This window comes from Elephas maximus, chromosome 15 (assembly GCF_024166365.1).
Source record: "Elephas maximus indicus isolate mEleMax1 chromosome 15, mEleMax1 primary haplotype, whole genome shotgun sequence".
NCBI classification, from domain to species: Eukaryota; Metazoa; Chordata; class Mammalia; order Proboscidea; family Elephantidae; genus Elephas; species Elephas maximus.
The window spans coordinates 42,952,057-42,966,410 of record NC_064833.1 but is presented as its reverse complement, the minus strand read 5'-3'; the positions used below and the strand labels follow the sequence as shown (position 1 = coordinate 42,966,410).

The following is a 14,354-nucleotide window of genomic DNA, read 5'->3' as shown; positions in this document are numbered from 1 at the left end:
AAACTTGAACCTATGTAGTATGCCATTTCTTATTTACATCCATTGGGAATAGATAACAGAATTGGATTTTGAAAACATGTTAATCGTTGAATAGATTTTAAGAAGCCTTCCCCCAGCAGTCCTCATTTTAGATGTTAACTATGTGAGCTGCTGAAGGAAGTTGATTCTGTTTTGTCCAGTGAAGTTCTGGCTTAAGGAATATAAGCGTATAATTAGTTTTTAAGCAGGTTTTTGTAGGAGAAAATGCATTTGAATGAAGCGAAAAGGTTTTATTTTTTTTTCACGCCTTTTCTTATGCTGTTTATGTTTAATTGGTTTTATTGATATTTTCAATTAAATTTCTCAGTAATGTATCCGATATACACATTTATTATGTAAGAGACTACTGAGATGAAAGAGTATTTCACAGTAGCAGGAAATTAAAAGAAATTTTTTGGAGATTCTAGGTAAGGCATAGAGAGAAATTACTTGTTTTGAGTCATTTTTAAAAAAAACAGTTATTTCTGTTTCTCTTTTTTATTCCCATGTTCTCATTTAGCTTTCATCTAATAGTTTTTCCTTGTATACTTTTCATTTTTCTGTCTTGTTCATTGTGTTCTTTTTTCTCTTTCTGTAGCTCTTCCTGTCTACATTTTCTTAACCATGTTTCAATATTGTATATTAGTAAGTGTTAATAATTGAATCCATTAGGATAGTTCCATTTCTCCTATCTTTCCTCCCCCAGGCCTAACTTTAAAAATTTTTTTATGGCTTTTAAAGTAGGAAGAGATGAGGACAGCTGGTTCAAAAAGAAGCTTAAAGAACTAAATTACAGTTCCTCTAATCTTCTCCTAATATATTGTATAATCACCATATAGTAATCTTTTTTCTTTTGGGAAAATAGTATAAAATAGGCAGAAACCAGACAAAGTACTTGTAGTATAGGAATATCATTGTATGAGATCTAGTTTTATGTTATTAAGAAGGTGTGGTCTCCTAGAGTAGCAGAGGAAGAAGGAGAGTCAGGAATAAAAAAATAGTAGGAGGAAATGTATGGCTAATTGCCTCTGTGAACAGGTGTCCCCTTTGCCATGCGACCAGAAAAACTGGTTGGTGCCCGGCTACCATTACTGAATATTTTGATCAAAGACTTTATAGAAGAATCCTGATCAAAAGTGGGAAAATTTAGAACAGAATTTCAAATTCTCATGAAATTCAGACTTTCTGGAGACATGTATCCTGGACAGACCCCTGAAACTATTGCCCAGAGATAATCTTTAAACCTTAAAACAGAAATATCCCCAGAAGTCTTCTTAAAACCAGGCAATAGTTTAGCTTAACTAGTAAAGAATGTCTGCCTTGAGAATTGTGCTTTTTTAAGAACTGTCTGTATGGGATCAAACTGACAACAGCAACTCCAAGGATTAGATAGGAAACCTAAGGAGCAGTGAGTTTATGTTAATGAGGGAAGAACAACTTGGAAAATGAGAATGGTTGAACAACCTGAAGAATGTAATCAGTGTCATTAATTGTACATGTAGCGATTGTTGAATTGGTGTATGACAAACAACAACAAAAATAATATAAAAGTATGGTCTATATGGTTTCTCTTAGTCAGTGAACACTTCACTAAATAGACTGTCTTGCTAATGATCCCCCCTCCCCCCTGCCTCCGCTGGATCTGCTACTTACTACCTGTGTCACTTTGATAAGCCTCTTAATATTACCTATCTTGGAGTCCTGGGCGCGCAGTGGTTAAGAGCTGTGGCTTCTAACCAAAAGATCGGTAGTTCAAATCCACCAGCTGCTCCTTGGAAACCTATGGGACAGTTTTACTGTGTCCTATAGGGTCGCTGTGAGTTGGAATTGACTCGTCAGCAATGATTTTTTTTTTCATGTGCATTAAGTTCAATAAAGTTTTAAGAAATAATTTACTGAATACACTTGTGGCTAATTAAATCCTTTTCCTCCCTATTTTGTAGGTTATGTGCAGAGCCTGATTAGACGAGTTGTAAATAATGTAAACATTGTTATAAATAATCTCATACTAAAATATGTTGAAGATGATATCGTTCTCTCAGTCAACATCACTTCTGCAGAATGCTATACAGTAGATGAATTATGGGATCGTGCATTCATGGATATTTCTGGTGAGTAAATATCAACCACAGTGTATGTTTTCCTGTAATTCAGTTTTCTTGAGTCTTAACCTTTTTTTTAGGCCAACTGTCTCTGATAAATCTAATGTAAGCTTTACACCTTCAGCCTGGAGAAATGTACATATACAAAATTTAGCGTACAATTTCAGGAAGTTAATAGACCCCCCCTGAGGTTAAGGATTTTATAATTTTTTTTAAAAGATAGTTGCTCTTATGTTTAGCGTTTAAGAATAACATTTTCAAAACTTACAATTTCCTCTCACTGGAATGGTAATTTTCTGGAATACCCATGAAATATGACAGCTTTACATTCTTACAATGGATAACAACGTGCACTCTGGAATAAGGTTACTAGAGCTTGAATGATGGTTCTGCTTTCTACAAACAGTGTAATACTAGATAAATTACTTATCTTTCCTGTGCCTCACTTCTCACATCTTTAAAAGATGACCACGTAAATATTTTACAAGAGATAATGCATGCGAAAGACTTAGTCTTGTGTTTGGTAATAGCAGATACTTAGTAAATGCAAGTTATTATTGTTATCATAATGAGAGAGAAGGAGGTTTTTCAAGGATTTCTTAAAGTTGCTTTCATTTAAATACAGTATCAGTAACTGAATCATATTATTTATATAATGTATAGAATTGATTTTTGCTTTTTTAAAAACTTAAATGCAAAAAAGAAACAAAAATTAAAAAGTTGAATTAAGTTAGAGATTGCCAGGATGTACTCAGAGCTAGTGGTATTATTAGTATGGATTGAAGCACATCTTATTTTTTTGGAGATTCCATGGATATAGCTATGGATAGCTGCTAACTTAAAACCACTAGCGAAGTAGATTTGGGCCTGATGTTTACCTAGGAATTGGTAATCAATTAGAAATAAAATTTTTCGTTTGCTAAAGATCTCATTTTCTAGTTTGATACTTTACCAGCGATTTTTAGACTGGTACTGTTAAATTTCTTTGTTCTTAGAGCCATGCTGTTCAGTAGAACTTTCTGTTATGATGAAAGTGTTTATATTTTCATCATCTAATATGGTAGCCACTAGCCACATGTGACTCTTGATCACTTTAAATGTGGTTGGTACAACTGAGTAAATGAAATTGTAATTTTATACAGTTTTAATAATTAATTTAAATATACATTTAAATAATCACATCTGGCTGGTGGCTTCTGTATCAGACAGCATAGGTTTAGAGGGTAGCGCTGAGTTTTTTTAGAGTAAAATAAATAATAGATGAATAACTATTACTCGTGAGAGCCGTGGTGGCGCAATGGTTAAGTATCTGGCTGCTAACCGAAAGGTTGATGGTTCACCCAGCAGCTCCGCAGGATAGCCTGATGATCTGCACCAGCAAAGGTTATAGGCTAGAGAACCCTATGGAGCAGTTCTGCTTTGTCACACAGGGTTGCTCTAAGTCAAAATCGACTCGATGGCATGGAACAACTGTTGTTTGAAAAGTTACTTTTAATGTGGATTCTCAAGAATTATATTTTATTTTAGAATTCATATTTAATAGCTCATTGCGGTCGAGAACCGTAGGTAAGTTTTCCATCATTTTTGACATAAATTTATACTTCAGTGTTGTACAAATCAGGGACAAGCTACTTCATCTCATTTCGACTCTATTTGATTCCTCATATATAAAATGGAGATAATTGTGCCTATTTAATGAGGTTTTGGGAAGATTTAAATGAGATAATAAACAAGAAGCTCTTTGTATAGTATCTGGCGTCAGGTATTAAATGCTGATTATTTGCTTCTACATTTGTTTTTACTACTATTTGTAGTAATAAATAATCATTGCCTTTTTTTCTAATTTTCCTTTTTACTTAAAAAGTTTTTTTTTCTTTTTTTTCAGCAACTGATCTGGTGCTAAGAAAGGTTATTAATTTTTCTGACTGTACAGTTTGTCTTGATAAGCGAAATGCCAGTGGTAAAATTGAATTTTACCAAGATCCTTTGTTGTATAAATGTTCCTTTAGAACTCGTCTGCATTTTACTTATGATAACCTAAATTACAAGATGCCGTCGGTTATTAAAGTAAGTGTCTCTTTTTCTAGTAGTTGAGTTGCATGTCTCTGTTTTGTTTTTTGGCTCTTATGCAAGCAAATTTATTAAAAAACAAAATATTTTAAGTATATATGCTATTCTTATAAAATTTATATTTATAGGTTTTTGTATTATGTGTTGTAGCAGAGATATTTTGGTGACAACTTTTTTCTGTCCCTGTAGTTTCTTTTTTAGTTTGTTCAGATGTCATTAGTAAGAAATACTAATCTTTAAGTAGATAAAGGAGGTCATGTAAAAAAGTGTAATTGTATCCACAGTGAATCAGAACTATCAATAATCTATATTTCAGTTCTTATAATTTGTTCAACATGATCTGAAAACCGTAGTTATTTTCCCTTCTCTTTCTTAGGTAACTTTGTAAGGCTTGATAATGCTAACCCAACAGTATATTTTTTCAGGAAATTTTAGCCTTTTATCTGTGGTTTCAAAATGTACTTAAAAACTTATATAGAGTATGGGAATTTTCCAGGTAATCTCTTTCGATACATTTGAAAATTTGCTGTTCTCCAAGGTGTTAGTATATATTTCAATGTGTATAGTTAGTCTCTAAACATAAATTCTTGTCTTCTTTTACTATTTAATAGTTTTCCAGAGTTCTATTTATATATTTACATGCCCGTCTTTCCACTTACCTATTTTTTTTTTTATCTTGGGAAAGAAATTTACACTGTGGCTTCTGAATTTGCTGACCAAGTTTTAATGTGGAATAAATTTTTATTGTTGAATTACAAGCCTCTGACTACTAAAGACTTACAATGGAAAGGCTGACCATAAGTCTGAACAAGAGTTTTGACTAATGTGCCTTTCTGGGTATGGCTGTTTTAAAAAGTGATGGTAACTATGTATAGTGCACATTGTTTTGTTTAAATTCTGTTATTTTTCTTCTGTTTTTGAATTAGCTTCTTTGACAGTGATGAGCATAGGAAATTGTTCAGCCCAGTAGTGTTGATGTCCTTGTTTTAGAGTTATGGGCTTATTTTTTTTTTTAATCTCGTCTTGTATTTCTGGTAAAGCTGGGGAATGTGAAGGTAAATTCAGGAAATATTTTGAAAGCAAGTGATGGATACATGGAAACTTTACTATATAAAATAATTTTATTGATCATTAGTATAAATCTAACAGATGGGACTAAATTAGAGGAAAGTAAAAATAAATGAATTTAAGGAAGAACTTAGTGTTGGCACACAAGTAAATTTGTGTTCTCAAAATTGATTAGCTGTGCCTTTTCATTGCAAACAGTGCTTATATATCTAAATCGTACACATAGGCTTGTTGACATGTAGGTTTTGACTGTGGTAACCACCAGATAGGAGATCACAATGTTCAACTGCAGTTGGTTTATTTAGTATTTTATTAATACTGTCGTGATGTAGGAAACCCTGGTGGCGTAGTGGTTAAGAGCTATGGCTGCTAACCAAAAGATCAGCAGTTTGAATCCCCCAGAGGCTCATTGGAAATCCTATGGGGCAGTTCTGTTCTGTCCTGTAGGGCCTGTCCTATGAGTTGGAATCGACTCGATGGCATTAAGTTTGGTTTTGTTTTTGGTTTATTGAGTTGTAAGATTTGCTGTTTTAGGTTAGACAGCAGTCCTATCCTTACCATACTCTTGCTATCCTTACATATTAGTATATTGAAAAAATTGCCTACTCGTTGGACAAAAAATAATATATTTTAATTCATATTTATTTTATTATTGAAGTTAGATTTTTAAAAATGTGTTTGGTCATTGTTCTTTGAAATATCTGTTCATGTTCTTTGTCCATGTTTCTATTGGGGATTAATCTTACTGATTTTGAAGAGTTTTTGTTATTGATTCTACTAAGACTGCCTTACCTCTAGTGCTGTTGGTAGAGTAACAGTGTTGAAAAGGATGTGGCAGATAAATCTCCAACAAGAGCTTGGCAGGCTTGCACTATACACACCTTCCCTGCCCTGTCCCCTCTGTATTTTTTTTACCTCTTCACGGTCTATTCAGTGTATGGTTTTTAGATCAGTTTTAAGACATCTGTATTCATGTTTGAAATATAATATTTAATGACTTGGTAATTCTGCCCTATATACAACTTTCTCCCCACCAGCAATACAATTTTTGTGATTTCTGTCAGAAAATACGATGACTACCATTATTTCTGTTTCATGTTTCATAGACACTCAAATACCAGTTAGTCAAAATAAACCTTCCAAGAAGCTTGTCTTTATGGCTTAATTGGTTTTATCCCCTGTTTATATAACAGCAGGAAGCCATTACACTGTAGCTGTGTTTATATTCCAATGCTGTCTTTTTTCTTAAGGAGAACTTTGGTTACTGCTATATATCTGATTTGTTAGTAGTTAACCTTCTTTCTTATAATTGATTGATGTTATAAATTTTTCATGTTTAAATCTCTTGATTTATCTGAAAAACTCTCTTGAGCATATATTTGAGATGGTTTTCCATATTCCATAATAAAAATTTTATAATTTTCCTACTTCCATAGTCATAATGTTAGTATTTTCCCCACTTAACATATGTTTTTAGGATATGTATGTATTCTTTTTGGTTAATAAAGCTGGAAAGAGCAATTAAAAATTTTACTAGAATGATGTCATGAAACTTATTATTCTTGGTTTTGACAGATCTGTTTTTGTTATACTCATAACTTTATAGAATAGGTATTTTGTTTTTATAACTTATTTTCCTTCTGCAGTAATTTATCTGGAAATCTAGTGTGATTATTTCTTTTATTACCAATTCTATTTGCATCCACATCATATGGGGTTAATACAGTTTCTTTGTAAAGTTTATTTATCATCATAGCAAAATTCTTTAATTTCTAAGATTTTAGATAAAATATTTTGGCCTAAGTATTAGAATTGTTTGAGATATTAGTATTTCTTTTATGATATATCATTTTATAACTTAAAAATTTTCTGTTTATGTTACAAGGTACTCTCTTTAAACATGTTTTTGTGGATGTTTTTGTTTTTCAAATAGATTCACACCTTAGTTGAGAGTTTGAAACTTTCCATCACAGATCAACAACTGCCAATGTTTATCCGTATAATGCAACTTGGGATTGCTCTTTACTATGGAGAAATAGGCAATTTTAAAGATGGAGAAACAGAGGAACCTACCTGTCACAATAAAGAAATGTTAGGAAACATTACAGGTAACTATAATGGAAAGTTTAATTTACAACTTTTGTTCTCACAAGGTATTTTACCAGTGGAAACTTTAAAACATTCGATTGAGCTTTGCAGTACACTAATGTGATGGGATGATTGTGTTTTTGTTGTTTGATACGACTTTGATTTTTATTTTCTCCATGCTAGATATTCTGATTTTTTCCTTATGTGCTAAAAATAACTTTAATACTTCTAATAGATATGTTTTCAGAATGTCCATTTTATAAAAATTAAGGTTGTGCAAACTAAAGGTTTCCTTTGACTTATTGGTGACTAGGTTTAGTAGTGGTAGTATTGGTAATTTTTCTGTAAAGAGTTATTTAACTGACTAATTAAATAGGTTATTTTAGTTCTATTAATTAATGACTAATATGCTTCATTGATGGATACCTAGTGGGCTAACTCAGTTATTCAATTCATTATACTTTTACTAAGACATTACACTTGGTAATGTGGGAAAATACAGAAATAAACATATTCCCTTCTACCAAAATCTTAAGTTACAATAGGATAGACAGACACAAGAACAGTTAAAGTATGATGTGTGGTAGAATAGTAGAATGTCTGATAAATAGAAGTAGGAATGACCTGAAGTAGAAATGTGAAAGAAATTATGGATTTTGACTTGGCATCAGGCGTGAGACCCAGGAAATTTTTAAGAAGATGATTTCCGTAGAACTTAATATTAGTTTATAAAGTTATAAATTAATATATAATAATTTATAAATTATGTATATTAATTACATAGAACCTTAGGAGAAGGACATTGAAAACTTAGGGGCAAATACCCCACTTAAAAAATGGGCAAAGAATTTGAATAGACATTTCACTGTAGAAGATATACAAATGGCCAAAAATAACATGAAAAGATGCTCAAGATTATTAATAATTAAAAAAAAATTAGGGAAGTGAAAATCAAAACCACAGTGAGATGCCAGTTCACACCCACTAGGATAAAGGTTGGTGTTGACTTGACAGAGTAGAACTGCCCCATAGGGTTCCCAAGGAGCAGCTGGTGGATTCGAACTGCCAACCTTTTGGTTAGTAACCGAGCTCTTAATCACTGCGCCACCAGGGCTCCCCCACTAGGTTAGCTATTATCAAAAAGACACATAATAAGTGTAGGTGAGGATGTGGAGAAATTGGAACCTCATACACTGATGATGGGAATGTAAAATGGGATAGGCGATTTAGAGCCATTTAGCAATTCCTCACTCCTAGGTATATACCCAAGAGAATTGATAACATATGTCCACGTAAAAATTTGTACATGAATGTTCATGTCAGTGTTATTCATAATAACCAAAAAGTGGAAACAACACACATGTCCATCAGCTGATGAATGGGTAAACAAAATGTGAACTATCTATAAAGTGGAATATTATTATTTAGCCATAGAAAGGAATGAAGTACTGATACATGCTGTAACATGTATAAACAGTGAAAGCATTATCCTCAGTGAAAGAAGCCAGTCACAAAGGACCACATGTTGCATGATTCCATTTATATGAAATGTTAAGAATAGGCAAATGTATAGAGGCAGAAAGTAGATTAGTGGTTACCAGGGGCTGGGTGAGGAGGGAGTAACTACTAATTCATATGGGTTTTCTTTCTAGGGTGATGAAATGTTCTAAAATTAGTAGTGGTTATGGCTGTACAATTTTGTGAATACACTTTAAACCATTAAATTGTATACTTCAAAAGGGTGAATCTTACGATACTCGAATTATATCTCAATAAAAAAATTCTGATCACCTTACAAAAACTAGGGAACAACATTAACAAGTGTATAAAGGTATAAAATGTATCTTTATAAAATGAAAAGGAAGTGAATTCCTTTTTGATGGTGAGCTCCTGAGAACGAAACCTAGCACATAAAATGTTTTCAATTAATTTTTTTCCAGCATCCTATTATAAAAAATTGGAAATATATAGAAAAGTTAAAAGTTTTATACAGTGACACAACTGTATTCTACAGTTAATATTTTATTACATTCATTTTATCACATGTCTGTCTACCTAACATCCGTCTCTCCATTCATGACTACAACCAATTTATTTGCTACCTTTCAAGAGTAAGTTACTGACAGTACACTTCAGCACTAGACTTCAGCTGTATATCATTAACTAGAGTATATATTTGTTAGTGGTTCTTATTTTATTTTTTTGAAGGTAAAGTTTACCAAGTGAAATATGCAGGTCTTAAGTATACTAATTGACGAATTTTTTTTTTTTTAATTTTTATTGTGCTTTAAGTGAAAGTTTACAAATCGAGTCAGTCTCTCATACAGAAATTTATATACATCTGGCTATATACTCCTAATTGCTCTCCCCCTAATGAGACAGGACACTCTTTCCCTCCACTCTCTATTTTCATGTCCATTCAGCGAGCTTCTGACCACCTCTGTCCTCTCATCTCCCTTCCACACAGGAGATGCCAACATAGTCTCATGTGTCCACTTGATCCAAGAAGCCTACTCTTCAGGGCTGTCTTTTTAGTCCAGTCCAATCCCTGTCTGAAGAGTTGACTTTGGGAATGGTTCCTGTCTTGGGCTAATAGATGGTCTGGGGACCATGACCTCCAAGGTCCTTCTAGTCTCAGTCAGACCATTAAGTCTGGTCTTCTTACGAGAATTTGGGGTCTGCATCCCCCCGTCTAATCGACAAGTTTTGAGAAATGCATATATCTGTGTGACTCAAAAATCATAGACCATTAAGACATCAAGACCTTAATTATTAACATCTTCCCCCAGATTTCCCACTTACCCCCTTCTAGTCACTCTACCTCTCATACCCACTCCCCTCAGGAAATACTGTTCTGAATTTTTTTTAAACCATGGATTAGTTTTGCTGATTCTAGAATTTCATATAAATGGAATTATATGTACTCTCTTGTGAAACTCTTGTTAAGCATAATAATTTTGGGATTCATCTATGTTCTTGCATATATCAGTAGTTCTTTCCTTTTTATTGCTTAGTGGTTGTACATTATATTAACTTGCTGTAGTCTATTTAGCCATCCCCTGTTGATGGACACTTGAACTCTTTCCAGGTTTTGGCTGTTATAAATAAAGCTCTGACGGGCCTTCTTGTACACGACTTTTGTAAACTTGTGATATTCTTTCTCTTGAGTAAATACCTAAGAGTAAATTAAAAAAAAAAAAATGATGAAACCTTTTTATCAGAGTGGTTGTAACCATTTTACATTCCTATCAACAACATTTGAGAGTTCCAGGTGCCCCACATCCTTGACAACATTTGGTTGGGCAGTGTTTTTTACCCTTTGCCATTCTGATAAGTATGTTGTGGTGTCATCATTGTGTTGTGGTATCATCGTGTCCCTGGTGAGTAATTATTTTGAACTTTTTCATGTGGTTATTGTGATGTATGTGTTATATATTTGCCCATTTTAAAACTCCTGCCCCCCCACCCCCATTATTAAGTTGTAGAAGTTCTTCTTACATTCTGAATTTAAGTCCTTTGGTTTGTTTTAGGAATATTTCCTGCCAGCCTGTGACTTGTCTATTGAATTTTTAATAAGTGTCTCCTGGGCAGAAGTTTTAAATTTTGATGAAATGTAATTTCTGAATTTTTCTTTTATGGCGCTTGCCTTTTGTGATCTGTCTAAGAAAGTGACTTAATTTTTTTAGAATGTTAAGAGATGGAGAAAGCAACTCTACTGTTTGCTTCCAAAGGAGTCTGAGTTTTCTCATTTGTCCGAATCAGGGATTTTTAACCGATTATTGTATGTGCCAAGGACTCCTTTGACATTCTGGTAAATTTATGAATCCTTTCTCAGAAGTTTTCATAGCAATCTTATATGATGTACCTTGGTGTCATTTTCTTCATGGTTCTTTACTGGCGGTTTCTTGAGCTTTTTAGATCTGTGGATTTATAGTTTTTGGCTATATTTGGAAAACTTTTGGGCATTATTTATTTCTTCAATTTTTTAATTTTTTAATAAAATTCTCCTTTCCTCCTTTTAGGACTCTAATTGTGTCTGTATCAGGCTGCTTGAAGCTGTTCAGCAGACTTACTAATACTCTGTTCATTTTTCTTCTTTCATTTCTGTGTGTGTTTTATTTTGGATATTTTCTGTTGCTGTCTTCAAGGTGACTAATCTTTTGCTGTGTCTAATGTACTGTTAATCTCATCTGGTTTATATTTCATCTCAGACATTATATTTTTCATCTCTAAAACTTCATTTTGAGCCTTTAAAAAATGTCTTCTGTGTCTTTCTTTAACCTTTTTCATGCTTTCTTGAACAGACGTATTTTATTTATGTAGCTGTTTTATTGTCCTTATTTACCAATTCTATGATCGCTGTCATTTCTGGATCTGTTTCTACTGACTGACTTTTTTTTCTTATTGTGAGTCATAGTTTTTTGTTTCTTTGTTTGCCTGATAATTTTTAAGTAGAAGCCAGACATTGTGAACTATACTTTTTTGGGTGCTGGATATTTTTGTATGCAAGCAGTTAAGTTATTGGAACAGTCTGATCCTTTTGAGGCTTGCTTTAAAGCTTTGTTACATGGGATCAGAACAGCCATTAACCTGGATCTAATTTTGTTCTGACTTACAGCGACCCTATAGGACAGGGTAGAAGTGCCCCATAGAATTTCCAAGGAGCGGCTGGTGGGTTTGAACCCCTAACCTTTTGGTTAGCAGTTGCAGCTCTTAGCCACTGCGCCACTCGATGGCAACGGGTTTTTTTTTTTTTTAAATGGGAATTTTGTTCTGTCCTTCTGAGTGTTCTGCCTGATACCCAGTGAATTACAAGGATTTTTCTTTCTCACTGGTGGGGACATAAACTATTCTCCATTCTATGTGAGCTCTGGGAATTGTTCCGTTTGCTCCTGTGATGGTTAAGATTGTGTGTCAACTTGGCTAGACCATGATTCTCAGTGTTTTGGAAGTCGTATAATGTTGTGATCACTTCCCTGTTGAAATTTGATATGTGCTCACCCTCAAGATAGAGTCTGCTGTGAGTAGCCAGTCAGTTGGAAGGGAGTTTCCTTGGGCTGTGGCCAGTTGTTTGGCTGGATGGTCAGGGAACTGGAAGGAACATGATTGGAAAATTGGAGACACAGAGGTATGCGGAAGAGGTATAGGGATAGACCTCTCTGACTGGGCCAAAGAAGTGAAGATATTTGTGTCTCATGTGAATGCTCACCAAAGGGTGACCTCAGCAGAGGAGGATTTTAGCAATCAAGTGAATAGGATTATGTGTTCTTTGGAAGCTGCCATCGTCTTTCCCCAGCATCTCCTGTCCTTGCTCAGTAGGCTCAAGAACAAAGTGGCCATGGTGCCTGGAATGGAGGTTATGCACGAGCACAGTAACATGAACTTCCATTCACCAAGGCTGACTTGGCTACAGCCACTGCTGAATGCCCAGTCTGCCAGTAGCAGAGACCAACACGGAGTCCCCAGTATGGCATGATCCCTGGAGGAGATCAGCTAGCAACCTGGTGGCAAGTTGATTACGTTAGACCACTTCCATCATGGAAGAGGCAGCATTTTTCTCTTACTGGACTAGACAGTTACTCTGGATATGGATTTGCCGTCCCTGCATGCAACGCTTCTGCCAAAACTATCATCTGTGAACTTATAGAATGCCTTATCCACTGTCATGGTATCTCACACAGCATCGCCTCGGATCAAGGGACTTATTTCAAGAAAATGAAGGCAGTGGGCCCATGCTCATGGAATTCACTGGTCTTACCATGTTCCCCATCATCCTGAAGCAGCTGGCTTGATGGGATAATGGAATGACCTCCTAAAGACACAATTATGTTGCCAGCTAGGTGGCCGTACCTTGCAGGGTTGGGGCAGTGTTCTCCATGAGACTGTATGTGCTCTAAACCTACGTCTAATATATGGTGCTGTTTCATTAATAGCCAGGATTCATGGGCCCAGGAATCAAGGGGTATTAATGGGAATGGCACCACTCAAAAGATTTTTGTATCCTGTCCCCGTGACCTTATGCTCTGCAGGTCTAGAGGTCTAGTTCCAAAGGGAGGAATGCTCCCACTTGGAGACATGTCACTGATTCCATTGAACTATAAGTTAAGAATGGTACCTGGCCACTTTGGGGTCCTTATGCTTCTGAGCCTCAGAGGAAGGAGTTACCCTACTGGCATGTGTGATTGATCCTGCTTACCAAGAGGAAATCAGGTTGATATTACATAGTGGAGGTAAAGAAGAGTATTTCTGGAATGCAGGAGGTCCCTTAGGGAGCCCCTTAATACTGCCATGCTCTGTGATTAAAGTCAGTGGAAAACTATAGCAACCCCATTCTGACATGACTGCTAATGGCCTAGGCCCTTCAGGAATGAAGGTTTGGATCACCTCACCAGGTAAAAAACCACAACCAGCTGAGATGCTTGCTGAGGGCAAAGGGAATATGAAATGGGTGGTGGAAGAAGGTAGCTCTAAATACCAGTTATGTCCATGTGACCAGTTACAGAGACTAAGACTAGTTATTATGAGTATTTTTGCTTTGTATGTGTGCATCAAATATTTTTGTTTTCTTCAGTTATAAAAGATGTAAACAGGGCTAGTGCATTTTTGGTTGTATGTGTTTGTTGTATCACATTAGGTACAGTTGTGACTTTATAATTGTCTTTATTCAGAGATTATATATGGTTTAAGGAGATGCGTACAGGTGCCAAATTGACATGGGGTAGACTGTGATGGTTAAGATTGTGTGTCAGCTTGGCTAGGCCGTGATTCTCAGTGTTTTGGCAGTCATATAATGTTGTGATTACTTCCCTGTTGAGATCTGATATGTGACCCCCCTCATGGTGGGATCTGTTGTGAGTAGCCAGTCAATTGAAAGGGAGTTTCTTTGGGTATGTGGCCTGCATCGGATAAAAGCGGACATTCTGGAAAGGCTTGTAGGCTTTTGCCCATTCTGGATGCTTATCTGACCTTCGATTCCTGGGGCTTGAGCTAGCAGTTTACCTGCGGTCT

At 35.1% G+C, this 14,354-nt stretch overlaps 1 protein-coding gene across 15 annotated transcripts in view; it reads left to right on the top strand.

The window, feature by feature from the left end:
• Positions 1-14,354, top strand: part of VPS13B (vacuolar protein sorting 13 homolog B) — a 915,182-nt gene that overhangs the window by 74,036 nt on the left and 826,792 nt on the right. For all 15 annotated transcript variants that reach the window (XM_049854595.1, XM_049854593.1, XM_049854590.1 and 12 more), the window contains exons 5-7: positions 1,962-2,129; positions 4,006-4,187; positions 7,192-7,366. In XM_049854595.1, the coding sequence (XP_049710552.1) occupies positions 1,962-2,129; positions 4,006-4,187; positions 7,192-7,366 (525 nt within the window). The remainder of the gene's footprint in view (positions 1-1,961; positions 2,130-4,005; positions 4,188-7,191; positions 7,367-14,354) is intronic.